Source organism: Hemiscyllium ocellatum, chromosome 35, assembly GCF_020745735.1.
Source record: "Hemiscyllium ocellatum isolate sHemOce1 chromosome 35, sHemOce1.pat.X.cur, whole genome shotgun sequence".
NCBI classification, from domain to species: domain Eukaryota; kingdom Metazoa; phylum Chordata; class Chondrichthyes; order Orectolobiformes; family Hemiscylliidae; genus Hemiscyllium; species Hemiscyllium ocellatum.
The window spans coordinates 24036733-24064030 of NC_083435.1; the positions used below are offsets into that span (position 1 = coordinate 24036733).

The 27298-nt window shown below is 47.5% G+C and overlaps 1 protein-coding gene across 3 annotated transcripts in view; it reads left to right on the forward strand.

Annotated features, from left to right (window-relative positions):
- Nucleotides 1-27298, forward strand: part of LOC132832392 (cytochrome P450 2K1-like) — a 28863-nt gene extending 1565 nt beyond the window's left edge. The window contains exons 1-9 of one of the 3 annotated variants that reach the window (XM_060850349.1): nt 4945-5379; nt 7443-7605; nt 8147-8296; nt 11989-12149; nt 12779-12952; nt 14837-14978; nt 20926-21110; nt 23319-23460; nt 25676-27298. In XM_060850349.1, coding sequence (XP_060706332.1) covers nt 5188-5379; nt 7443-7605; nt 8147-8296; nt 11989-12149; nt 12779-12952; nt 14837-14978; nt 20926-21110; nt 23319-23460; nt 25676-25854 — 1488 coding nt within the window. In that variant the 5' untranslated portion in view covers nt 4945-5187 and the 3' untranslated portion in view covers nt 25855-27298. Of the gene's footprint in view, nt 1-4943; nt 5380-7442; nt 7606-8146; nt 8297-11988; nt 12150-12778; nt 12953-14836; nt 14979-20925; nt 21111-23318; nt 23461-25675 lie in introns of those variants that run through there. The other 2 variants (XM_060850350.1, XM_060850351.1) reach the window with 2 other exon arrangements.

Consider the following 27298-nt stretch of genomic DNA (forward strand, 5'->3'; position numbering starts at 1 on the left):
TGCTGGAAGAGCACGGCAGTTCAGGCAGCACCCAAGGAGCAGTAAAATCAACGTTTCGGGCAAAAGCCCTGCATCAGGAATAAAGACAGAGAGTCTGAAGCATGGAGAGATATGCTAGAGGAGGGTGGGGGTGGGGAGAAAGTAGCATAGAGTACAATGAGTGAGTGGGGGAGGGGATGAAGGTGATAGGTCAAGGAGGAGGGTGGAGTGGATAGGTGGAAAAGAAGATAGGCAGGTAGGACAGGTTATGGGGACAGTGGTGAGCTGGAAGTTTGGAACTAGGGTGAGGTGGGGGAAGGGGAAATGAGGAAACTGTTGAAATCCACATTGATGCCCTGGGGTTGAAGTGTTCCGAGGCGGAAGATGAGGCGTTCTTCCTCCAGGCGTCTGGTGGTGAGGGAGCGGCGGTGAAGGAGGCCCAGGACTTCCATGTCCTCGGCAGAGTGGGAGGGGGAGTTGAAATGTTGGGCCACAGGGCGGTGTGGTTGACTGACTGTGTGTCTGTGCATGTGGGGGTGTGAGTCGATGTGAGACAGTGAGAGTGTGGGGGGTGTATGTGTGAGTGTATGAGAGAGGGAGGGTCTGTGTGTGTGGTGTGTGTGTTTGCGTGTACGTATGAGAAAGTGTGTGTGTACATATAGTGCAGTGGGGCCACCTGTAGTGTGACATGAACCCAAGGTGGTGGAGTCAAGGCAGGTGTTTCTGCAGCCCCAGCTGGGAATCCAGGGCAGTGTGTTGACTGTATCGTTCCTGGTTCAGCCTTCCTGGCCAGCGTTAAAGCCGACCTCCTGTTTCTGCAGGAGTGTGGGATACCGCACCTCAGCAGCTACAGGAGATGGTCGAGCTTGTGGGCCCATGGTCTGTCAGTTTGGTCGGGAGGGCAACGATAGCCGCGCCTCCGGCCTGGGTATCCTGTTGCGAGGAAGCAACTTCACCGTCTCCGAGGTTCAGGAGGTGGTGGGCGGGCGCCTACTCATCACCGATGTCATGTACAGGAATGCTCCCCTGAGACTGATTAATGTGTACGCCCCAGTGGGTAAGAGTGAACGGTTGGCCGTCCTGCAGCAGCTTCCACTGTTGCTGGCTACATCCTGGCCGGTCATTCTGGCCGGAGACTTCAACTGTATCATTGATGCAGATGGACGATCCGGCAGGGGGGACAGTAAACTGGGCGCCACGTCCAGAGCCCTGATGGACATGGTAAAAGAATCCAAGCTGCACGACGTCTTCAGCACCCCTGCAGACAGAGCGCAGCGTAGATACACTGGGCGCCACGTCCAGAGCCCTGATGGACATGGTAAAAGAATCCAAGCTGCACGACGTCTTCAGCACCCCTGCAGACAGAGCGCAGCGTAGATACACCTGGTCACGGGCAGACGGGTCTATCCGCTCAAGGATAGATTACCTGTTTGTGTCCCGAACGCTCTCGGTCAGATCCACCGACGTCAAGCCGGTGTTCTTCTCTGACCACTGCCTCCTGCTGGCCGACTGTCACCTACAGGACGAGCAGCGGGCGGGTAAGGGAACGTGGAAGCTGAACACCAAGCTGTTGACCCCAGGAAACATTGAGGAGCTCAAGAGGGACTACGCAGGTTGGAGAACCGTGATGCCCCTCTTTGCGTCCTCAGCGGACAGGTGGGAAACAGTAAAAGGGAACATCAAGAGGTTCTTCATCCTCAAAGGTGTTCAGGAGGTGAGAGAGAGGCGGGGAAAACTGTCCCAGCTCCAGGAAAGTATGCAGAACCTGCTCCTGCTGCAGACGATGGGGGTCGATGTCACGGAGGACCTCAAGGAGGTGAAGGGCCAGCAAGCCACGCTCTTTTCCTCGGAGGCTTCCAAGATAATCTTCCGGTCCAGGGTCCGCTCGGTGGAGCAGGACGAGACGTGCTCACGTTTCTTCTTCCAGAAGGTGCACAAAGAGAGCTCTGTGCTCAGCAGCCTGAAGGAAGAAGACGGCTCGATAACGTCATCTCAGGCTGACGTCATGAGGATCAGTAAATCCTTCTATGCCAGTCTGTATGACGCGGCCTCCCAGTCGTTCTTGTCGTTTATCACGGAAGTCTTAGACGACAGAACACGTGAGAGGCTGGACCAGCCGCTATCTCTGGACGAGCTGACCAAGGCCCTCGAGTCCTTCGATAAGAATAAACTCCCGGAAGCGACGGCTTACCGGTTGAGCTCTATTCCGCTCTGTGGGACTTGATTGGCCAGGACCTGCTGGAGGTGTATGTCAGTATGCATCAGGCGGGTACCATGAGCGAATCCATGAGGAAAGGCATCATCACCCTCATCTACAAGCGGAAGGGGGAGAGGGAGGAACTCAAAAATTGGAGACTGTTGAATGCAGATTACAAAATCCTGTCAAAGGTAATCGCCAACCGGGTCAGGTCTGCTCTGGGGTCGGTGATTCACCCTGACCAAACCTGTGCTGTGCCGGGCAGGAAGATCGCTGAGAGTCTCGCACTCCTCAGAGATACGATCGCCTACGTGCAGGACAGAGGGTTGGACGCCTGCCTGATCAGCCTGGACCAGGAGAAAGCCTTTGACAGGATATCACACAGGTATATGAGAGATGTTCTCTCCAAAATGGGCTTTGGGGAGGGAATCTGCAATTGGATCAGACTGCTCTACACCAACATCGTCAGTGCAGTCTCAATCAATGGGTGGGAATCAGATAGCTTCCCAGTCAGATCTGGAGTCAGGCAGGGCTGCCCTCTCTCTCCTGCCTTGTTTGTGTGCTGCATAGAGCCATTTACCGAGTCCATCAGGAAGGATGCAAGCCTGAGAGGGGTGACTATTCCGGGCAGCGGGGGCCTGCAGGTTAAGGCCTCCCTGTACATGGATGACGTTGCCGTTTTCTGCTCGGATCCGCTGTCCGTGCGCAGACTCATGTGCATATGTGACCAGTTCGAATGGGCCTCGGGGACCAAGGTAAACCGAGGCAAGAGCGACGCCATGCTCTTCAGGAACTGGGCCGACCAATCCTCGATCCCCTTCACTGTCAGGACCGACCACCTGAAGGTGCTGGGTATTTGGTTCGGGGGGGCTGGGGCGTGCGCCAAGTCTTGGGAGGAGCGTATCAGTAAAGTGAGGCAGAAACTGGGCAGATGGAGGCTACGGTCGCTCTCCATCACGGGAAAAAACCTGGTCATCAGGTGTGAGGCACTGTCATTGCTGTTGTACGTGGCACAGGTCTGGCCTATTCCCAGAACCTGCGCCGCTGCAGTCGCCCGGGCCATCTTCCAGTTTATATGGAGTTCAAAGATGGACCGGGTCCGAAGGGACTCACTATACAAAGATCTGGGCAACGGGGGAAAAAATACACCCAATGCCACCCTCACCCTGATGGCCACCTTTGTGTGTGGCTGCATCAAGCTGTGCGTGGATCCCCGGTACGCAAACACCAAGTGTCACTACGTACTGAGGTTCTACCTGTCCCCGGTGTTGCGAAGGATGGGCCTGGCCTCACTACCGCGGAACGCTCCGAGTAGTTGGACCGTTCCGTACCACCTGTCCTTCGTGGAGAAATTTCTGAAGAAAAACACCTTTGACCACAAGTCCATCAGGAAGTGGTCAGCACGTAGCGTCCTCGAGACCCTTCGGGAAAAGGAGAGGGCGGATCCTATCGAGCGGTTCCCTGAGCAGACTGTCAAAGCAATTTGGCAGAATGCCTCATCGCCAGAACTTTCCAACAAGCACCAAGACATGGTTTGGCTGGTGGTGAGAAGGGCTCTACCTGTGAGATCATTTATGCCGCACCGCACGCTGCCCTCGAAGTGGCTGCGGGGGGGACGAGACTGTCACACACCTCCTTCTGGAATGTGCCTATGCAGAGGAAGTCTGGAGAGGAATGCAGTGGTATTTGTCGAGATTCGTCCCGAGCAGCGCCGTGACGCGGTACTCCGTGCTCTACGGCCTGTTCCCCGGGACGCACACTGAGACGAATATCAACTGTGCCTGGAGGATCATCAACTCGGTGAAGGACGCTCTCTGGGCGGTCCGAAACCTGTTGATCTTCCAGCTGAAGGAGTTGACCCCGACTGAGTGTTGCAGACTGGCACATTCCAAGGTCCAGGACTACATGTTGAGGGACGCGCTGAAGCTTGGGGCAGCTGCCGCCAAGGCGCAGTGGGGAAAGACCACCTTTTAACATCTGCCTGTCTAAAGAAGAACAGGGGACCCATGCAGTCATTTGGGCTCTGCTGACGCCTCAGCTCAATATATGGGCATATCAGCGAGAAATGCACAGACCTGTATATAATGATAATTCTGAGCTGTGTATGTAAATATTGACATATGTATGGCATTACCTAATGTACAGTCCATCAAATTATTTTATGAATATTTTACGAATAAAGTATATTTTTGAAATATAAAAAAAAATCAAACCCGTTAAAATATATTCACATGCTCCTGTCAGTGAGCTGAACCAAGTCAAAATTCCTATTATCATTCCCTAGGAATTGCTGAGTAATAGTCACAGCACCACAGAGTGAGAGGAGGCTTGGTGCTGGAATAATCCTCAACCATATCAATCAATTCCTGAAAGGTTTTAGCATCCAATGTGGCCACTGCAACTAATTTACACTCCCCCAAGTTCCCACACACAGCAACGTGGGAAAGATAAGATTATTTGTATTTTTTGCTTGCAATTTGGCTTGTGAAATAAATATGGGCTGTGACACTGGGCAGGTTTCCTGTGTGTGTTTTTTTTTCGTTATTGCTAACTCTGGGCTGTACCAGGTCCAGACCCACTGGATGGTGTTTGATACCATAAAAGGGAGAATGAGCTCAGGGACCGAGTGACCCTGGTATGACCCAAACTGCGCGGTATCAGTGAGCAGCTGATTATGAATGCCATGTGACTTGTTGGCATTGTTGGTGGTACTTTCCACCTCTTTGCAGTTATCCTGGGATCCCGACCGAAACCAAGAAACCAGCTCAGGCACATCCGCCTCACGAGACAAGACAAGACAAGCTGGAGAGGGATGTGGGAATTGGCACAGCTTCCATTAGAACTACAAGAGAGGGCTGCACCACTTCTGTGCCAAGAGGCTGTCCTATACTGACGCTCAAAAACACTCAGTGAGACAAATCAGGAAAAGGAGGCTGTTGTTTGCTCGTGGGGGACTGGACTGAAGGGCGTAACACACTCTAACATCACTGGTGTCTGGATGCTCTGGCACAATGGCTGTCCTCAAGCTCTTCCCCACAGATTACACCTTGGCTCTATCGCTGCTGGCTCTCTTTCTCTACCTGGTCGTGTCCCTAATTCGGCGGAGAGTTCCCAGGAATTTCCCTCCTGGACCGACTCCGCTCCCTCTGATCGGAAACTTGCACCAACTGGACCTCAGGAAGCTGGACTGGTCTCTCATGGGGGTAAGTGAGAATCCTTCACTGGGGGAATGTCTGAGGGATGGGGCGGTGTGAGGGAACATCTCCCAAGGAGAAACTCACAGAGACCGGGAGAGACACACAAACCAAAGCAGATCCGTAATCCTTGATCGAGGAATCTGTTAGCCCTGGGGACTGTGTTCTGAGAGTCTCTAATCTCTGATCTCTGATTGGACTTTGACTCCAAGTAGAAAAAAATGAACCAATTGCAAAGTTATGGAAGCTCAGAGAGTCTGGCACAGTGGACAATCTGGGAAATGTTCAATTTAATTAACGTGCAAAATTATTATGTGCCTTTCCTGATGAAGCCCGAAACATCGACTCTCCTGCTCCACAGATGCTGCCTGACCTGCTGATCTCCAGCATCTGCAGCCCTCATGTTCTCCTAGATTCTTACAATCACGTATTTAAAACATCGAGCGGATAGATATAAAATCATGGAAGAAGATCTGGGAGAATGGAAAATCTCTGGATCTTTTATTTCAAGGCCGTTATAACCAGAGATATTGACATTGTGAAAGATCAGGAAAACACCGGAATTCATGTCATGATCAAAAAACCAAAGTGAGGTCAACGCAAAGGGAAGGGACTGATTTGTGAGAGTGAGTGTTCCTTTGAGGTATATCCCAGAGCCAAGTTTCCATCAAATACGTGGTGCTAGGGGAACAGAAAAAAAATCTTAAAATTCAGTCCAATAGTCGTGAACAAAATGAAGGCTGATTAAAGTCACCACTTCCCAACGCAATTTGAAGTCCATGGATCTGTACCACCAGAGGGCTTCCAAGGTTGGGTATGGGGTGGAGTAGGCTTGTAGGGGGAGGATTGGGAAAGCAACAGCTCTAAGGAATTTGAGACTTGGGAGAAAAGGCAGGTGTTTCTGCAGCCCAGCTGGGAATCCAGAGCAGTGTGATGTCTCTCTGGTTCATGAACGTCACTGAATGCCTGCAGAACACTCAGAGGGTGAACAGCTAGTGGCTATGCACATCAATAGAAAGAGGGATAGGACCCTGCAGTTTGAGTTGAAGGAGCTGGGAATGGAAATAGCCAGCAGAATGTCAAAGGCAGCAATCTCAGGATAATTTACAGTGCCACACACCGGTCAGGAACCATTCAGTGGGATAAGCAGATAGACACACAGAGTCAGACAGTGGATGTGCAAAGAGACTTGAGAGTTTGGGTGCACAGATCATTGAAATATTGTAAGTAGGTTCAGAATATAATCAAGAAAGTTGGTTGAATGTTGGCCTTCATACCTGGAGTACAAAAGGATGAATAAATTATGCTGTAGTTAAACAGGACCCTGGTCAGAGCTCACATGGAGCACTGTGAGCAGGTCTGGGCTCCACCCCTCAGGAGGGATGGAATGGTCTTGGAGGGAGCACAATGAAGGTTTACAGGAATAATACATGTCCTTCAGGGGTTAGGTTATGAGGAGAGATGATCCAAATAAGGCCTGCTTTCTCTTACATTTAGAAGGATAAGGGGTGATATGATCAAAATCTTTGAGATTGTTAACATGAAAAAGGTGGATAAAGATAAACTATTTCCTCTGTTTGGAGAGTCTCGAACGAAAGGACACAGTCTGGGCCAGACTGTTCGGGAGGGAGATATGAGAAAGGGTAGTAGAACACTCTTCCACAGATGGCAGTGGGTGTGGGATCAGTTATTAGTTTTAAACTTGAGGTAGATACATTTTTATGAAGCAAAACTGTGAGGTGATATGGGCCAAAGGCAGGAATATGGAGTTCGGCCGAAGATCATCCATGATGTCATTGAGTTGTGGAAGGAGCTTGAGGGGCTGAATGGCCTGCTTCTGTTTCTATGTTCAACATTCTGGAATTCCTTTCCCAACACCATTGAAGGTTTACCCACCTACACTGCAGTGGGTCAGGAAGGCAGCTCACCAACACCTTCTAGAGCGAAAATACAGATGGGCATCAAATTCTTAGGAATTGGGGAATAATATTCTTTCCTTCATTTTTCACCCCTGACTTGTGCTACAGCTGATTAGAAATAAAACCATAATGAAATAAATCTCTCTTTGTTAGCTTGCAGAGAAATATGGAAGTGTATTTTCAGTGGAGCTCGGCCCATCGAAGGCAGTGGTGTTGACTGGTTACGATGCAGTGAAAGACGCTCTTGTGAATCACGCTGATCAATTCAGTGGGAGGCCGCACTTACCGATATTTGACACAGTTTCATTCCGAAGCGGTAATTTCCCTCTTTCATCTCTGTGTTACTGTTTGATCATTTCCATCTTCAATCAACTCACCCGATCATGGTGGTCAAAGTGACACAAAATGTTACCATATTGAACTGTAACCTTTTAGCCACTATTTCCCTCAATTATCAATACCCAAGCTTCTCATTCCTAATAATCCTGGGTTAGACCAATGTTTATCAGCGATTACAACTGAAATGGTCCGACAAAAACCAATCAGAGGGAAGATGAGATTTGGTTTTACGGCTCTCATTGTCATCTGGAATGCAGTACCTGGGATGGGTCTGGAAGCAGGGTCAATAGGAACATCCAAAGGGGAATTGAGAATGACAAGGTCAAGAGGAATCTTGTGAAGGGAGACCAATGGGCTAACTCCCCCAAAGAGCACTCATGGATACAATGATATTCGTCTTGGTTGTAGAATGGTGTAATTCTCAGGAAAGGAAAGGGTGATAGAAACCTGGGGTTTGGCAGCACTCACAGCAGAACCCGTGCACAATATTTGATCAGCTTTTCGTGTGTCATTTTCAGGCGTGATATTCAGTAACGGGAAGTTGTGGCGGGAGAACCGAAAGTTTGTGATCTCAGCTCTCCGAGGATTTGGCATGGGCAAGAAATCCGTTGAAGACAGGATCAGTGAAGAGGCCAGCTTTCTTGTCAATGTGTTTGAGAGTCACAAGGGTGAGTGCTTGGTGGGACATGACATGCTGGGATTCATGGTTCCCTCCAAATTGACATCTACAGAAAAGATTTTCACTTGAATAAAAGATCCCAACACCAACTTTAGATCAAGAGAGTGTTACAGGGCAGCATTCACACATCAATGCTGCTGCTGCTGCTGTGAGGATTCAGGTCTATGCTTCCCCTCAGTTTAACTAAGCCCTGCCTGATCAGCAGAGATTCTGCCACTTGCGGGGCAGGTCTGCTTGAAGGGTTCGCCACACGAGTCCTTTGACCATCACCTCTACGTGTTGGTGACAGACTCTCGCGTATACGGCAGAGATGTGGGTGTCGGGGTACCTAGACTTGCTGAGCTACGGCGGTGGTGAGGCTCCCAGGTCAGTCACTGTTGGGGTGGCCCTTGGGGGCCCTCTGGTTCCAGGTCCCAATACAACTTGGAGACAAGTGGAAAGCCCGTATTCCCAATTCCTCCGCCTCCGCCGTATCTGCTCCCAGGAGGACCAGTTCCACCACAGAACACACCAGATGGCCTCCTTCTTTAGAGACCGCAATTTCCCTTCCCACATTTTTAAAAGTGCCCTCCAACGCATCGCGTCCACATCCCACACCTCCGCCCTGAAACCCCACCCCTCCAACCGTAACAAGGACAGAACGCCCCTGGTGCTCACCTTCTACCCTACCAACCTTCGCATAAACCAAACCATCCGCCGACATTTCTGCCACCTCCAAAAAGACCCCACCACCAGGGATATATTTCACTCCCCACCCCTTTCCACCTTCTGCAAAGACCATTCCCTCCGTGACTACATGGTCAGGTCCACGCCCCCAAACAACCCACCCTACCATCCTGGCGCCTTCCCCTGCCACAGCAGGAACTGCAAAACCTGCACCCACACCTCCTCCCTCACCTCCATCCAAGGCCCTAAAGGAGCCTTCCACATCCATCAAAGTTTTACCTGCACATCCACTAATATCATTTATTGCATCCGTTGCTCCCGATGTGGTCTCCTCTACATTGGGGAGACTGGACGCCTCCTAGCAGAGCGCTTTCAGCAATACCTTCAGGACACCCGCACCAATCAACCACATCACCCTGTGGCCCTACATTTCAACTCCCCCTCCCACTCTGCCGAGGACATGGAGGTCCTGGGCCTCCTTCACCACTGCTCCCTCACCACCAGACGCCTGGAGGTAGAACGCCTCATCTTCCGCCTCGGAACACCTCAACCCCAGGGCATCAATGTGGACTTCACCAGTTTCCTCATTTCCCCTTCCCCCACCTCACCCTTGTTCCAAACTTCCAGCTCAGCACTGTCCCCATGAATTGTCCTACCTGCCTATCTTCTTTTCCATCTCCCCACTCCACCCTCCTCCCTGACCTATCATCTTCATCCCCTCCCCCACTCACCTATTGTACTCTATGCTACTTTCTCCCACCCCCACCCTCCTCTACCTTATCTCTCCACACTTCAGGCTCTCTATCTTTATTCCTGATGAAGGGCTTTTGCCCAAAACGTCGATTTTGCTGCACCTCAGATGCTGCCTGAACTGCTGTACTCTTCCAGCACCACTAATCCAAAAACAAGATTCAGTGATGGTAACAATCTTGGTTGTTATGGGATGAAAATTAGATTATCTCTTATCGGTGATGGTATTAGTCTGGCATTCATGTGGCAGAAATGTTACTTGTCACTTGTCAGCTCAATCCTGGATATTGTCCGGATCTTTTTGCCTGCGAACATGGACTGCTTCAGTATCGGAGGTGTCACAAATAGGTGGTGTTCTCCTGCATCGCAGTCCAGCCAACTGAGTGAAACTCACCCCCAACCTCAATTCACTGATTTACCATAAATCATTACTTTCACTGACAATGAAACTGCCCCTGCTCCTTAATTTGGCAGAATCTTTTTCTTCCTCCCACACTCCACTCCCTTTAGGAGATGTAGGTTTGAGTCCCACCACTTCCAAGTCATTTTAAGCTGGAGGATTCTGTGTAATCTGAGGTGGAGGATGGGAAAAAATAGTGGCTGTAACAGCTGCTCCATATTGGAGGAATTTCAGGTTGGAGATGATTTCCTGGAATTTTTGAAGCAGTAATTGCTGTTTTATAAGCTGTTACTTTGTTTACTTTGGGAAGAAATCAAAACAACAGTGTTTGAAAAAAAGGATGAAGCAAGACAAAACAGAGACCACATGGGAGGTTAGAAATGGAGACATAAACCTGCAAAACTGTGTAACTCAGCAGTGACCCTGCACAGCTGTGTGACCCAGCAGTGACCCTGCACAGCTGTGTGACCCAGCAGTGACCCTGCACAGCTGTGTGACCCAGCAGTGACCCTGCACAGCTGTGCGACCCAGCAGTGGCCCTGTACAGCTGTGTGACCCAGCAGTGACCCTATACAGCTGTGTGACCCAGCAATGTCCTTGCACAGCTGTGTGACCCAGCAGTGACCCTGCACAGCTGTGTGACCCAGCAGTGGCCCTGCACAGCTGTGTGACCCAGCAGTGACCCTGTACAGCTGTGTGTCCCAGCAGTGACCCTGCACAGCTGTGTGACCCAGCAGCAACGTCCTTGCACAGCTGCCTGGTGTTCCTGTTTAGTAATAAATGTCTGGTCATTGGAGTATATTCTGACAAAAATGAACAAACAGTGAAATTCACTTTTGACCTTTGAGAAACCATGTGGGGATCTCACAACAGGGGAGCAGCGAAGTGACTAGTTTTAAAGTGTAACCTTATTGTGTTTTTTTGGTAAATCTACAATCGTGAGTACAATTTTTTTTTGATTATATATTTTTATTGAGATCTCTCTCTTGAATAAACTTTAAAGATATAAAATGCAGGCACTAAGTTATCCTTTTAGAGCAGCAAGACTGACCTATTTTCTGTGTCTGTAGATTATTAAGGTGTAAAGATGCCTTTAATCGGGTGATGTGCTCTTCCTGTTGGATGTGGGAGATTAGGGAGAGTTTCCAAGTTATTGTTGATGTAACTAAGAGGATTGATGAGGGCAAAGTGGTGCATATGATCTGTATGGGCTTCAGTAAGGCATTCAACAAGGTTCCGCATGGTAGACTGATTAGCAAGTTTAGATGACATAGAATACAGAAAGAGCTAGCCACTTGGATACAGAACTGGCTCAAAGCATGGAAGAGCTGGAGTGAAGGGTTTGTTTCCACACTGTGCGCTTCTATGACTTTGTTGTAATTTTGACTTCCTGCTTCCTGATTAATCCCAATTCTTCCCAATTCTGACAAAGCTCAGCAGGTCGGGCCGTATCTGTGGGAGAAAAAACAGCATTAAACTTTTGAGTCCCCTTCTTCAGAACAGGAACATTGAATAGGGAACTGGACAGATTCCTGAAGAAGCAGGGAATAGTGGGATATGGAGTGTGTGGAGGCAGAAGGGTTTTAGTTCAGAAAGGTTTCATGCATCGGTACAGGCTCGATGGGCAGAAAGGCCTGTTCCAGTAATGAACTATTGTTTGTTAAAACACTAACTCTGCTTTCTCTCCAGGGATGCTGCTAGATGTGCTGAGTTTCTCCAGCAATTTCTGTTGTTGTTTCAGATTTGCAGCCTCCATGGTTCTTTGTTTTATATTAGTAACTTGTGCTTTGTGATAGAGGAGAATGATTGAAGTATTATTACTGTTTAGAGGCCTTTTTGTAATGGAATTCTGTGTTTATTCACAGGTCAGCCTTTTGAAACTGCACAGATTATGTATTTGGCTGTGAGCAATATCATCTGTTCCATCATATTTGGAGACCGTTTTGATTATAACAATGAAGTATTTATCCATCTAACAAGCATGGTTAATGAGAACACGAGACTGTTGGGAACAGCTCCAATCCATGTAATTGTCGTTTTGTGGGATTGTTGTTGATTGTTGATTGTTGAGGTCATTTGCAATTTGTTGTGCATGACTATTTCCACACCTGACTTGTTACAGGTTGAAGACTCTTGTTAACATTGTGTCTCAGTCATAAATGCTGATATGTGCGACAGGCTTACGTGGGCTAAATTGGAAATGTTTGGTCAGAAAATAAACGTAGAAATCCAGCTGTGCTGGATGGCGGAATTTCAATTTGCTTTAACAATACAAACCTGGATTTAAGAGTATAATGATGATACAATTAGCACAAAAAGCCCAGCTGGTCCATTAATTTGGAGGCAATCTGCTGTCCTTACTTGGCCTGATCTGCATCTGATTTTTGGAATCCATGTGTAATAGATGATAGTGGATAGGTCACCCATTCTGGATGATAGCCAAAGCACTAAAACTAAAAACATAAATTTGGAGGTTTGTGGATGGGGGGTGGGGGCACTGAGGAGAGGAGATGGAGTGCAGTGTTACCATGACAATCTCCTATCTCCCATGAAGCATCACTGAAGATTACTAGTTGCCTGCACTGACCATGGAAGAGCGATCACTGGACCAACTGAAGCCCTGAACGTGTTTCTTATCTTCTTGTTCCAATCCAGCTGTACAATTCTTACCCAACTCTGGGATTTCTGATTCCGAGCCTCAGGAAGATTATTCAAAATGTTATGAAGATGCATGAAATCTTTGAAGGTTGCTTCAAAGCTGCCAAAGAGACGCTGAGCGAGAACAGCATCCAGACATTCAGCGAGGCCTTAATTCTGAGGCATCAGCAGGTACAGTGACACACCTCTTCAGCAGTAAGGGGAATCTCCCCAGATTTCAGACTCCACACCAGGACTTTGTGGGTTTTGATGGAGGAAGATTCTGTGTTAAACATCTGTTAAAATGTCGCTCAGTGCTGCCCCTAGTTTCTGAATACAACTACGAATGTGTAGCTTCAAGCGCTCACTGTATCTGATCATTTATCTCATCGTAGTGCCCATGACATCACGTGGATGCTCAATGTGTCCAGAATATAGCATTGATGGTGTGTGAGCTTCAATCTTGCAAAAGGAGGCATGGAACGTCTCATCAGAATATAACTGAGGAGAGGTCTGTCCTTACTTTGCACATTATTTTCCCTGAATAATGCCCTTGAAATTACACCTGGATCTGTTGTTCAGTGCTTTGGAGCCACACTATTCTCATTTTGACTGGGATATCACTCTCTTTAATGAATTTAAACCCCACATTCATTAAGACCAGCCCCTTCATCTCTGCTGTGCTGCCAGAGTGGATTGAAGCCTGATGGTGAATTCTTTAAAGGCAACCCCTCTGACAGTGCAGCACTCCCTTGGAAAGGCACTGACATTTCAGAGCACTCACATTTGTGAGATAAGGCCTGAATTTAGAAGAGCATAAGACACAGGAGCCCATCAAGTCTGCTCCACCATTTAGCGAGATCATGTCTGATCTGAGGATTCTCGACTCTGCTTTCCTGCCTTTTCCCCAGAATCCTTCATTCCATGACTCATTACAAATCCTGTCTCTCTCTCTCTCTCTCTCAGCCTTGAATATACGTAATGACCCAGCCTCAACAGCCCTCTGTGGAAATGTGCTCCACAGATTGACTACCCTCCTTCCTCCTGATCCCCTTATTCTGAAATCATGTCCTCTGACCCTAGACTGTCCCACCAGGCTTAACAATCTTTCTACATCAATCCTGTCAAGTCCCCGAAATATCTTGTAGATTTTAATAAGTTTTGTCTCTCAGTTTTCTGTTGGTCACTGAGTCCAGGTGTAATCTACCCAACATCTCCTCATACCTCCATACCCAGCATCAATCTAAGTACATTCCCTGGACTATCCCCAATGCCACTATATTGCCAGTCCTTAGAAAAGGGGAGGTGATGTCCCAGTGGTATTATCATTAGACTATTAACCCAGAGATCCAGGTAATGTTCTGGGGAACAAGGTTCAAATCCTGCCAAGGCAGATGGTGGAATTTGAATTCAATTTAAAAAACTTTGGTATTAAGAGTCTAAGAGTTATCATTAAACCATTGTCAATGGTCAGGAAAAACCCACCCGGTTGACTAATGCCCTTTAGGGAAGGAAACTGCCATCCTTACCTGGTCTGGCCTACATGTGACTCCAGACCCACAGCAGTGTGGTTGACTCTTATCAACTAAAGACATGCAGTAAATGCTGTACCAGTCAGCAACACTCACTCCCTCCCGTGAATAAATGAAAGGTAAGATCAGCGTGACTAGTATCTTGTATAGTTTGAGGAAATCCTCCCTTCTTTGATATTCCATTCCCTTTGGAATAAAGGCCATCATTCCATTTACCTTCCCTACTTTGTGCTGAACTTGGATGCTAGCTTCTGGTGATTCATGAACAAGGGCTCCCTCATCCCTCTGTTCTGTCACTCTCTGCACTCTTCCTCCATTTCAATAAAACTCAGCTCCGCCATCCTTGTTGTCAAAGTGAAGAGCCTCCCATTTCCCTGCATTGTATTCCTTCTGCCAAGCCTGTCATTGTCATTGTGACGTTCAAGACCAAGGGCTGGAAGGATCACTGTCCTCGGGAACACAGACCCCTGTCCAGACATTTACGGAGCTGGATATTTTCCTGAAGGAGGTGACACACTCTCCTTTGTTTCATTTTGTCTTGAAGGAGCTGGGAGGTGAAGATTTAGAGAGTAAGAAAAAGGATATCGTGGTTACAATCACTGACCTGTTTGCTGCTGGCACAGAGACTACCTCCACTACCCTCTGCTGGGGACTTCTTCTGATGGTAAACCACCCAGAAATCCAGAGTAAGGAATCCTTTCCTCTGTCTTTGTTAGTTTGGTGGTTGTGTCTAAACTGGCATCTGATTCTAATCTAATATTGTTGCTTGTACAATTGTATCTTGTTGCTTGTAATGTATATAGATAGTTGGGAGGGGAATTCAGACATGGCCTGAACAGTATGTGATGGATGGCAGTTATAGGAAGCGGGGGGAAGGTCTCAGATACAGTCACATAGATGGGTTAACTCCAGGAAGGGTAAGAGAGGTAGGCAGCTAGTGCAGGAGTCTTTTGTGGATATACCCATTTCAAACAGGCATACTGTTTTGGAAAATGTAGGGGGTGATGGATTCTCAGGGGAACGTAGCATGAACAGCCAAGCTTCTAGTATTCAGACTGGCTCTAATGCACCGAGGGGTATGTCGGCTTCCAAGAGATTAATTGTGTAAGGGGATTCTGTAGTCCGAGGTACAGACAGACGTTCCTGTGGTCAGCAGTGAGAAAGCAGAATGGTGTGCTGTTTCCCTAGTGCCAGGATCAAGGATGTCTCAGAGAGGGTGCAGAATGTTCTCATGGGGGAGAGGGGCCAGTAGGAGGTCATTGTCCACATTGGAACAAATGACATTGGAAGGGAAAAGTTTGAGATTCTGAAGGGAGATTACAGAGAGTTCGGCAGAAATTTAAAAAAGGAGGTCCTCAAGGGTAGTAATATCTGGATTACTCCCAGTGCTACGAGCTAGTGAGGGCAGGAATAGGAGGATACAACAGATGAATGCATGGCTGAGGAGCTGGTGTATGGGAGAAGGATTCACATTTTTGGATCATTGGAATCTCTTTTGGGATAGAAGTGACCTGTACAAGAAGCACAGATTGCACTTAAATTGGAAGGGGACTAATGTATTCGCAGGGAAATTTGCTAGAACTGCTTGGGAGGATTTCAACTAGTCACGTGGGGGGTCGGATCCAGGGAGATAGTGAGGAAAGAGATCGATCTGAGACGGGTACAGCTTAGAACAGAAGTGAACCAAACAGTCAGGGCAGGCAGGGTCAAGGTAGGACTAATAAATTAAACTGCATTTATTTTAATGCAAGGGGCCTAACAGGGAAGGCAGAAGAACTCAGGGCATGGTTGGGAACATGGGACTGGGATATCATAGCAATTACAGAAACATGGCTCAGAGATAGGCAGGACTGGCAGCTTAATGTTCCAGGATACAAATGCTTCGGGAAGGATAGGAAGGGAGGCAAGAGAGGAGGGGGAGTGGCATTTTTGATAAGGGATAACATTCCAGCTGTGCTGAGGGAGGATATTCCTGGAAATGCCTCCAGGGAATTTATTTGGGTGGAACTGAGAAATAAGAAAGGGATGATCACCTTATTGGGATTGTGTTATAGACCCCCCAATAGTCAGAGGGAAATTGAGAAACAAACTTGTAAGGAAATCTCAGCTATCTGTAAGAATAATAGGGTGGTTATGGTAGGGGATTTTAACTTTCCTAACATAGACTGGGACTGCCATAGTGTTAAAGGTTTAGATGGAGAGGAATTTCTTAAGTGTATACAAGAAAACTTTCTGATTCAGTATGTGGATGTACCTACTAGAGATGGTGCAAAACTTGACCTACTCTTGGGAAATAAGGCAGGACAGGTGACTGAGGTGTCACTTTGGAGCCAGTGACCATAATTCTAGTCATTTTAAAATAGTGATGGAAAAGGATAGAGCAGATCTAAAAGTTGAAGTTCTAAATTGGAGAAAGGGTGTTGCTGGAAAAGCGCAGCAGGTCAGGCAGCAACCAAGGAGCAGGAGATTCAACGTTTCGGGCATGAGCCCTTCTTCAGGAAAGGGACTGAAGAAGGGCCCTGAACAAGGGCTCATGCCCAAAACGTCGATTCTCCTTCTCCTTGGATGCTGCCTGACCTGCTGCGCTTTTCCAGCAACACATTTTTCAGCTCTGATCTCCAGCATCTGCAGTCCTCACTTTCTCCTAAATTGGAGAAAGGCCAATTTTGACGGTATTAGGTAAGAACTTTTGAAAGCTGATTGGTGACTGATGTTCGCAGGTAAAGGGACGGCTGAAAAATGGGAAGCCTTCAAAAATAAGATAACAAGAATTCAGAGAAAGTATATTCCTGTCAGGGTGAAAGGGGAGGCTGGTAGGTATAGGGAATGCTGGATGACTAAAGAAATTGAGGGTTTGGTTAAGAAAAAGAAGGAAGCACATGTCAGGAGAGATTGAGTGAATCCTGAAAAGAGTATAAAGGAAGTAGGAGTTTACTTAAGAGGGAAATCAGGGGGGCAAAACGGGGACATGAGATAGCTTTGGCAAATAGAATTAAGGAGAATCCAAAGGGCTTTTACAAATATTAAGGACAAAAGGGTAACTAGGGAGAGAATAGGGCCCCTCAAAGATCAGCAAGGCGGCCTTTGTGTGGAGCCACAGAAAAAGGGGGGAGACACCAAATGAATATTTTGCGTCAGTATTTACCATGGAAAAGGATATGGAAGATATAGACTGCAGGGAAATAGATGGTGACATCTTGTAAAATGTCCAGCGCTGGAAATCTTGAAACGGTTAAAGGTGGATAAATCCCTAGGACTTGATCAGGTGTACCCCAGAACTCTGTGGGAAGTTAGAGGAGTGATTGCTGGGCCTGTTGCTGAGGTATTTGTATCATCGATAGTCACAGGTGAGGTGCCGGAAAATTGGCAGTTGGCAAACGTGGTGCCACTGTTTAAGAAGGGCGGTAAAGATGAGCCAGGGAACTATAGTCTGGTGCGCCTGACCTCAGTGGTGGGCAAGTTGTTGGAGGGAATCCTGAGGCACAGGATGTACATGTATTTGGAAAGGCAAGGACTGATTAGAGATAGTCAACATGGCTTTGTGCGTGAGAAATCATGTCTCACAAACTTGATCGAGTTTTTTGAAGAAGTAACAAAGAAGATTGATGAGGGCAGATGTGATCTATATGGATTTCAGTAAGGTGCTCGACAAGGTTCCCCATGGGAGACTGATTAACAAGGTCAGATCTCATGGAATACAGGGAGAACTAGCCATTTGATAAGAACTGGCTCAAAGGTAGAAGGCAGAGGGTGATGGTAGAGGGTTGTTTTTCAGACTGGAGGCCTGTGACCAGTGGAGTGCCACAAGGATCAGTGCTGAGTCCTCTACTTTTTGTCATTTACATAAATGATTTGGATGCGAGCATAAGAGGTACAGTGAGTAAGTTTGCAGATGACACCAAAATTGGAGGTGTCGTGGACAGCGAAGAGGGTTACCTCAGATTACAACAGGATCTGGACCAGATGGGCCAATGGGTTAAGAAGTGGCAGATGGAGTGAAATTCAGATAAATGCGAGATGCTGCATTTTGGGAGAGCAAATCTTTGCAGGACTTATACACTTAATGGTAAGGTCTTAGGGAACGTTGCTGAACAAAGAGACCATGGAGTGCAGGTTCATAGCTCCTTGAAAGTGGAGTCGCAGGTAGATAGGATCATGAAGAAGGTGTTTGGTATGCTTTCCATTATTGGTCAGAGTATTAAGTACAGGGGTGGGGGGTTTATGTTGCGGCTGTACAGGACATTGGTTAGGCCACTGTTGGAATATTGCGTGCAATTCTGGTCTCTTTCCTATCGAAAGATGTTGTGAAACTTGAAAGGGTTCAGAAAAGATTTATAAGGCTGTTGCAAGGGTAGAGGATTTGAGCTACAGGGAGAGACTGAACAGGCTGGGGCTGTTTTCCCTGGAGCGCCGGAGGCTGAGGGGTAACCTTATTGAGGTTTACAAAATTATGAGGGGCATGGATAGAGTAAATGGACAAAGTCTTTTCCCTGGGGTTGGGAGTCCAGAACAAGAGGGCATAGGTTGATGGTGAGAGGGGAAAGATATAAAAGACACCAAAGGGGCAACGTTTTCACACAGAGGGTGGTACGTGTATGGAATGAGCTGCCAGAGGATGTGGTGAAGGCTGGTGCAATTGTAACATTTAAGAGGCATTTGGACGGGTATATGAATATGAAGGGTTTGGAGGGATATGTGCCGGGTGCTGGCAGGTGAGATTAGATTGGGTTGGGATATCTGCTCGGCGTGGACAGGTTGGACTGAAGGGTCTATTTCCATGCTGTACATCTCTATGATTCTATGCCTCTATGATACGTTTGCAGATGACACAAAGTTCAGAGGAGTTGTGGATGGTGAGGAGGATTGTCAGAGGATACAGCAGGATAGAGATAGGCTGGAGAGTTGGGCAGAGAAATGGCAGATGGAGTTTAATCCAGACAAATGGAAGGTGATGCATTTCGGGAGACCTAATGCAGGAGGGAAGTACTGCACACAGTGAATGGCAGAAACCCTTTGTAGCATCAACATACAGAGGCATTTGGTGTGCAGGTCCGCAGTTCTCTGAAAGTGACAACACAAGTTGATAAGGAGGTCAAGAAGACATCTGAGCGTGCTTGCCTTCATTGGTCAGGAATGGAGGAAGAAAAATGAGCAACTCATTTTGCAGGGGTATGGAACTTTAGTGAGGCCACATTTGAAATATTGTGTACAGTTCTGGTCGCCACACTACCAGAAGGATGGGGAGGCTTTGGAGATGGTTCAGAAATGGTTTATAAGGATGTTGCCCGGTGTAGACATGAGCCATGACGAGAAAGTGGAAAACCACAGTTTGTTTTCACTTGAATTTTGTAGGATGAGGGGTGACCTGATAGATGTTTACAAATTATGAGAGGCATGGATAGATGGAGTCCTTAATGACAGTTCCTGGGTGACATCAATTTAAGGTAAAAGGGGGTAAGTTTAACAAAAATATGAGAGCCAAATTTTTTTTTACCCAGAGGGTGGTAAGTGCCTGGAGGAGGTGGTGGAGGCAGAGACAATAGTAACGTTTAAGAGACATCTTGATGATAGAGGAGCAGACAGGGAATAGAGAGATACTGACCACATAGAGGCAAAAGGGTTTTAGTTAGAAAGGCATCACGTGTCAGCACAGTCTTGGTGGGCCGAAGGGCCTGTTCCTGGACTCTACTCTCCTTTGTTATTTTTTAATCAGTCCTTTATGTTCCCTGAGGGAGGATAGTTCCTGTCATGAGTGTCTTAGCACATGGCATTTCATATCTACATCTGGTGCTCAAACCCACCCTCCCCTCGGGGTCAAATACTGACCCCTGTAAGAATCTGATTGAGAATAAGACAAGACATTGTCAGTCAGGAACTCAGTGACCATCAAGAGCAAGACTGAAACAGCTCTGGGCTCAGCACGATATTGGCCATCTCAATCAGAAACCCCTCCCATGGTCGGGATCAGAAAGTGCTGAAAGAGGTGAACAGTTATCCTAATAAATAGGTCTCTGCAGTGGGGAGGGGGTCACTTGGATTGATTTGTTCTACTTTGGATCTTACTGCCATTGGCATCAGAGTGCCCGCTTCCCTGGGTAAAAGAAAAGAGCAACTCAGAGTCTTTGGACAACACCATCACCATTTACAGGTCAGGAACTGGCATGTGCCTGAAACATTTGACCTCTTTAGGGGGATACTCTTTGGGGTGGCCCTAAAAATGTCCCTAGAAATCCTGGCCCTGCCGAGTTCCCTGTCCAGCGCGTTTTTTGTGGAAATTTCGGCTCGACAAATCAGCACTTTCAATCGGAACCTTCTCAAGGGTAATAAATATGGATAGTGGCATGGAATTATTTTAAATAGATTGTCAAATTGTCCTCAGCAGTGAACAATAACAATTGACCTTGGAGGTTAGCACACAGTGGGTGGTATCACATCAGCTGTGTGTCTGGGGCAGTTTGATGTTTATGCCTGTCAGAGTTGATGAAGTAAAGTATTGAGAGGGGAATGTACTGGCAATGGAACTGATCGAGCCTGTTCCATGTCAGTCAGCAACACAACGTTCTCCACTTCAGTTCATTCTACAATAAACTGTTTCCCTCCATCCAAAGATCTTCACCCTTTTGTCTATTTCAGGGAAAGTCCAAGATGAAATTGATCGGGTGATAGGAGCTGGTCGATTCCCGAGGACAGAAGACCAGAGACACATGCCCTACACTGAGGCTGTGATTCACGAGATCCAGAGGTTTGCCAACATTGTCCCGATCCTTCCTCATTCGACAACCGAGGACACGCATTTCAGAGGGTATTTCCTTCCAAAGGTACCAGAGACACAAGGCTGACTTTTCACAATTTGTGCCACTTGGAGCATTGTTCGAGACAAAAGAAACTGCAGATGCTGGAAACCAAAATAAACCAACAGGAGGCTGGAAGGACACAGCAAGTCAGGCAGCATCAGGAGGTGGGGAAGTGGGTGTTTCGGGTGTAACCCTTCTTCAGGACTGGGGGTGGGGGTGAAGGGGTGGGGTGGGGAAGGGTTTTGGGTGGGGAGAGGGTCAGAGTGGTGAGGTAGGAATAGGTGAACTAAGGTAGAGGCTAAGGCCTGGTTGGTTGATGGGGGGAATGTATCCAGTTGGTAGCCGGAAGGAAGGGTCGAACCTAGGAATGGAAGGGAGGGGGAGGGGCTGGGAAGGGAAGGGAAGGGGATAGAGAGGCAGGTTATTTGAAATTGGAGAACTCAACGATGAGTCCTCCCGGCCGTAGACTGCCCAGGCAGAAGATGAGGTGTTGTTCCTCCAACTTGTGGTCTGGCAATGGTAAAGGTTGAGGATGATTATATTGGAGAGGGAGTGGGAAGGGGAATTAAAATGGACAGTGACTGGGAGGTCAGGTCAGCCCCTGTGGGCCCAGCCGAGATGTTCAGTGAACAGTTCCTTAAGTTAACATTTGGCCTCCGCAGTGTAGAGAAGACCACATTGGGAGGACCTGATGCAGTAAACTAGGTTGGAAGAGAGGCAGGTGAACCTCTGTCTGACCTGGAAGGACTGTTTGGGGCCCTGGAGGGAGGTGTGGGTGCTGGTGTACCAGCAGGTTTTGTATCTTTTCCAGCTGCAGGGGAGATACCGTGGGTTGGATGTGGGGTGACAGGGATATGTTGGTGGGAAAGTGACACAAACCAAGGACTGCCGAAGGGGACGGTTTTTTCCGGAGGGCAGAGAGGGGTGGGGAGGGGGAAATATTCTTGGGGTTGGGTCTAGTTGGAGTTGGCCAACCTGACCTCCCAACCACTGCCTATTTCAATTCCCCTTCCCATACCCTCTCCGACATGACCATTATGCTCCACCTCAACATTGAGCTCTCCAATTTCAAACAACCTCCCTTCCCAGACCCTCCCCCTCTCTTCCACTGCTCCCTGCCACCCGGCCCACTTCCCACCCAAACCCTTCCCCCACATCTCCCCCACCTTTATCTGCAGCTCCCCTCACCCCCACCCCAGTCCTGAAGAAGGGTTCTACTTGGAACATTGTCACCATGGTAATAATATTATGATGTTTTCTGAATAAATACAGGAACTGAGTTAGAAGGGAAACAAATTAAAAGGGGGAATTTCAATGTTGAGAATTGCAAATAAAAAGTCACATCGAAGGTTCCCATCACACAACCTCAATGGTGAAAAATGAGGCCATTTCTCCCAACTCATCTGTACTCGCTCTCTTTAGCATTTTGACAGAACCAAATGTCTGCCTTTCCCCCATAAGCCATTGGTCCTATTGAAATAATCATCAAATGCTCTCCTGAATGCCTCATGTGAACCTGCCTTGACCATACTTCATTCCAAACCCAGTCACTAACTGTGGGAAGAGGTTTGATTTTAAATCTCACCTCACATTTGTGTTTTTTTAAAATGCGTCAAATCGCATCTCACACATGCTTTTTTCAAAATGTGGTTAAAATGTGCCGTCTGACTCTCAATCCTGTTACAAACACTTTGCACTCATGAATGAAAAGGGTAACATTATTGTTAATGAATGAGAGGAAAGTGCTGATTGCTTGGCCAGTAGACTCTGATTAGCAGAGGACAAAGCAAATGCACCAGTTAATGATGACTGACGCTTAACTTCCAAGTTCTGTTTAAGTTTTAAACTGGGCAGGTTGACTATGATTGCCCTGAAGAGTGAACTGGATAAAGGCAGGCCCCTATTTTATTGAGTTGAACAGCACAATCTGTGTACGTGTTCCTTCTGTCAGCAAACAGCAGGGCCCTGTGCACTAATCTCCCCAGCCCCCACTGCAGGTAAATATGTCCCACTGCAGGCCTAGCAGCACTTTGGATTTTAGGAATTGACTTTCTTTAATCGTGGGGAAGAGCCGTTACTTTTGACAATAAGGTGGAGTCGGTTATAGCCTGAGGTATCTAGTGAAACTAACAGGATCAGGGAGAAAACTGGGTTTTCCACATCCTGCATGACTCTCTCTCCATTAAACACAGGCACAGGAACACATTCAGAATGGCTTTCCATGTTTTTCAGGGAACGTACGTTATTCCTTTACTGACTTCGGTGCTGTACGATAAAACCCAATGGGAAAAGCCCCACCAGTTTAACCCGGCTCACTTCCTGGATGCTGATGGGAATTTTGTGAAGAGAGACGCCTTCATGCCTTTCTCTGCAGGTGACCGGTTGTAAAAGGGGCCGTGTGTTCCGTTACTAAAATATTCCCATTTCTAAAGTGAGGCAACTGGCTGTGGAGAGCCAGCTCTGATTTGAACTGGGAGCAAGCTCCAAAATTTCACAATGGGTTGAGCTCCCCCATTTGGCTCTTACTTCATCCACGGCATGTGGATGTCACTGGCTGGGCCCAGTATATATTGCCCGTTCCCAAGTCACCCCTTGAGAAGGACCCGCTGCAGTCCATGCGCTGTAGACAAATGTTGTTACGGAGGGAACTCCACGATTCTGAGCCAGTGACACTGAAGGAATGTGGGTATGGAAAGGGCAGGACAGTAGATGTGAAGAATGTGGGATGAGCCATAATCCTATTGAATGGCAGAACAGTCTCTAGGGGCTGAATGGTCTGCTCCAGTTCTTATTTCTCGTGGTCTTACAGTCAGGATGGTGGGTGGCTCGGAGGGACTGTAGAGTTTCAAGAAGCCAGCTCACCCCCACCTTCCCAGCGGGACACATCGGGAATGGGCAATAAGTGCTGGGCCCAGCCAGTGACGTTCATGTTCCATGAGTGAATAAAGAAAAGGGAAGTGTAATTCGAAGGCTATGACCAGTAATGGCAATTAATTCAGCTCAGGAGGTGCCACAGGTCCTGCAATCCCATAGGGGTTTGGTGGGACCACACTCAGTCACAGTTTTGGTCTCTCCACCCAAGGAAGGGTAAAGTTACCTTAGAGAGAGTCACTGAGCTGGTTCCTGGAACAGGGTCTTGGTGCTCTATTCCTTAAAGACATTGAAATAAGGATAATTCTTCAGGCCCTGGAGAGGGGATGTGTCATAGAGTCATAGAGATGTACAGCATGGAAACAGATCCTTTGGTCCAACCCGTCCATGACGACCAGATATCCCAATCCAATCTCGTCCCACTTGCCAGCACCCGACCCATATCCCTCCACACCCTTCCTATTCATATACCCATCCAAATGCTTCTTAAATGTTGCAATTGTACCACCACATCATCTAGTAGCTCATTCCATACACATACCACCCTCTGTGTGAAAACATTGCCCCTTAGGTCCCTTTTATATCTTTTCCCTCTCACCCTAAACCTATGCCCTCTAGGTCTGAACTCCCCAACCCCAGGGAAAATACTTTGTCTATTTACCCTATCCATGCCCCTCAGAATTTTTAAACTATAAGGTTACTCCTCAGCCTCCGGCGCTCCAGGGAAAACAGCCCCAGCCTGTTCAGCCTCTCTCTGTAGCTCAAATCCTCCAACCCTGGCAACATCCTTGTAAATCTTTTCTGAGCCCTTTCAAGTTCCACAACATCTTTCGATAGGAAGGAGACCAGAATTGCACGCAATATTCCAACAGTGGCCTAACCAATGTCCTGTACAGCCGCAACATAAACCCCCCACCCCTGTACTTAATACTCTGACCAATAAAGGAAAGCATACCAAACACCTTCTTCAATATCCTATCTACCTGCGACTCCACTTTCAAGGAGCTATGAACCTGAACTCCAAGGCCTCTTTGTTGAGCAACACTCCCTAAGACCTTATCATTAAGTGTATAAGTCCTGCTCAGATTTGCTTTCCCACAATGCAGCACCTCGCATTTATCTGAATTAAACTCCATCATTTCTGTTCAATGGACAGCCTCATTTCGGAGTGTCCATTTCGGATGGGGAGAGGACAATGTTCTCTCACTCAGAGTGGGGTGTGTCTTTGGAATTCCCTACCCTGACAGTCTGTGGATGTTCAGTCATTGAGTAGATTCAGGACCGAGTAATTGGATCTGAATTAAATGGATAGGAATGGGGAAGGTTTGGGAAGGTGGGGGTGGAGATCTAGAAGGGCCGAATGTACTCCCAGCTGTTCGAGTTCTGTCTGTACAGGGGTGGAGAGACACACTGTGGGAATGGAATTGCTTGCAGTTGGTGACCATTGGGAGGGTTTCAGCGATGGGAATTTGGAAGATGGTGGTCTATGAATGGACTGTATGTTTGTGTGTGTGTGTGTGTGTGTCTGTATATGTGTATGTGTATATGTATGTCTCTGTGTGTGTATGTCTGTGTGTGTGTGTGTGTGTGTGTCTGTATATGTGTATGTGTATATGTATGTCTGTGTGTGTGTGTCTGTCTGTGTCTGTGTCTGTGTGTGTGTGTGTGTGTGTGTGTGTGTGTGTGTGAGGTACTGACCGTTCCCTGTTCTTTTTCAGGTCGGAGGGTGTGTGCTGGTGAGGCACTGGCTAAAGTGGAGCTTTTCCTGTTCTTCACCACCCTGCTGCAGAAGTTCCACTTCCAGGCCCCACCAGGTGTGACCGACCTGGACACCAGCCCGGGAATCGGCTTAGTGTCCAACCCGAAACCCCACCGGGTTTGTGCTGTGTCTCGCTGATGGGACCCAGCGACAGGCCCAGTCGGTCTTTCACTGCTGGGTTTATAAAGGAGGGAGCTGCAGCACAAAGTGTGAGGCAGCACCAGAACCGGGTTACCCTGTCTCTATCTGACATGGGACACAATCATTTACTCTTCGTACAGATCTGTATCGTCCCACCTTCACTTCTGTAACGATAATGTTTCCAGGGAATCAACTGAGAATGTCCTCCCATTACAAAAGGAGGCAGACATTTCATTGAGGGTTTGAATGCTCTTTGCAAATTAACTCAGACCCCATTCCAAACCTGTGTGACTGATTCATTTTGAGGAGAATCCTTGCTTTTTGGAGCATTACATTCATTGAGTTATTTGAACTGATGCATTGCAATGACTGAATGTTTAAGCCATGTTCCTGAATCTTGCAATAATTCACATTTCTCTCTGAATTGTTTGTTTGGCAGGTTTCACACAGCCCAGTCAGACTGGTCGGTCTAGTTCCATAGAAACTTAATTGTGTAAAAACTATCAGATTAATATGAATACCTGAATGGTTTAACCATGTTCGCTATTAGAGTCATACAGTCATAGAGATGTACAGCACTGAAACAGGCCCTTCAGTCCACCTTGTCCATGCTAACCATGCTATCCCAACCTAATCTAGTACCTTTTCCCAGTAACCGGCCCATATCCCTCCAAACCCTTCCTATTCATACACCCATCCAGATGCCTTTTAAATGTTGTAGTTGTTCCAACCTCCACCACTTCCTCTGGCAGCTCATTCCATACACTCAACAGTCTCTATGTGAAAAAATTGTCCCTCAAGTCCCTTTTAAATCTTACCCTCTGACAGTAAACCTAAACCCCTCGTGATTTAGACTCCCTACCTTGCCTAAACAACATTGGATGTTCACCCTCTTCATATCCTTCATGGTTTTTGTAAACCCCTAGAAGGTCACCCCTCAGCCTCCGACACTCCAGGGAAAACAGCCCCAGCCTATTCAGCCTCTCCCTGAAGCTCAAATCCTCCAACTCTGGCAACATCCTTGTAAATCTTTTCTGAACCCTTTCAAGTTCCTATAGCAGGGAGACCAGAACTGAACACAGTTTTCCAAAAGGGCCCTAACCAAGCTCCTGTACAACCACAACATGACCTCCAACGCCTAGACTGAAGTGAATTGTTCATCTGCGACAGCCCATTTTGCTCTCTGTAATAATTGAGGAGTCACAGCTGGAAAGGAAAATTGTTTCTTATTGGACACCAAAATAGAGCCACTACTTGTTTTGTATATGAGGTAGTCCCAGCCTGGGGCAGACAATTCTGTTGACCCACCCCTGAGTCTGCAGCATGATGGTCCTGTGGTTAGCACTGCTGCCTCACAGCACCAGGGACCCGGGTTCGATCCCAGCCTCGGGCGATTGTCTGTGTGGAATTTGCACAGTCTCCCTGTGTCTGTGTGGGTTTC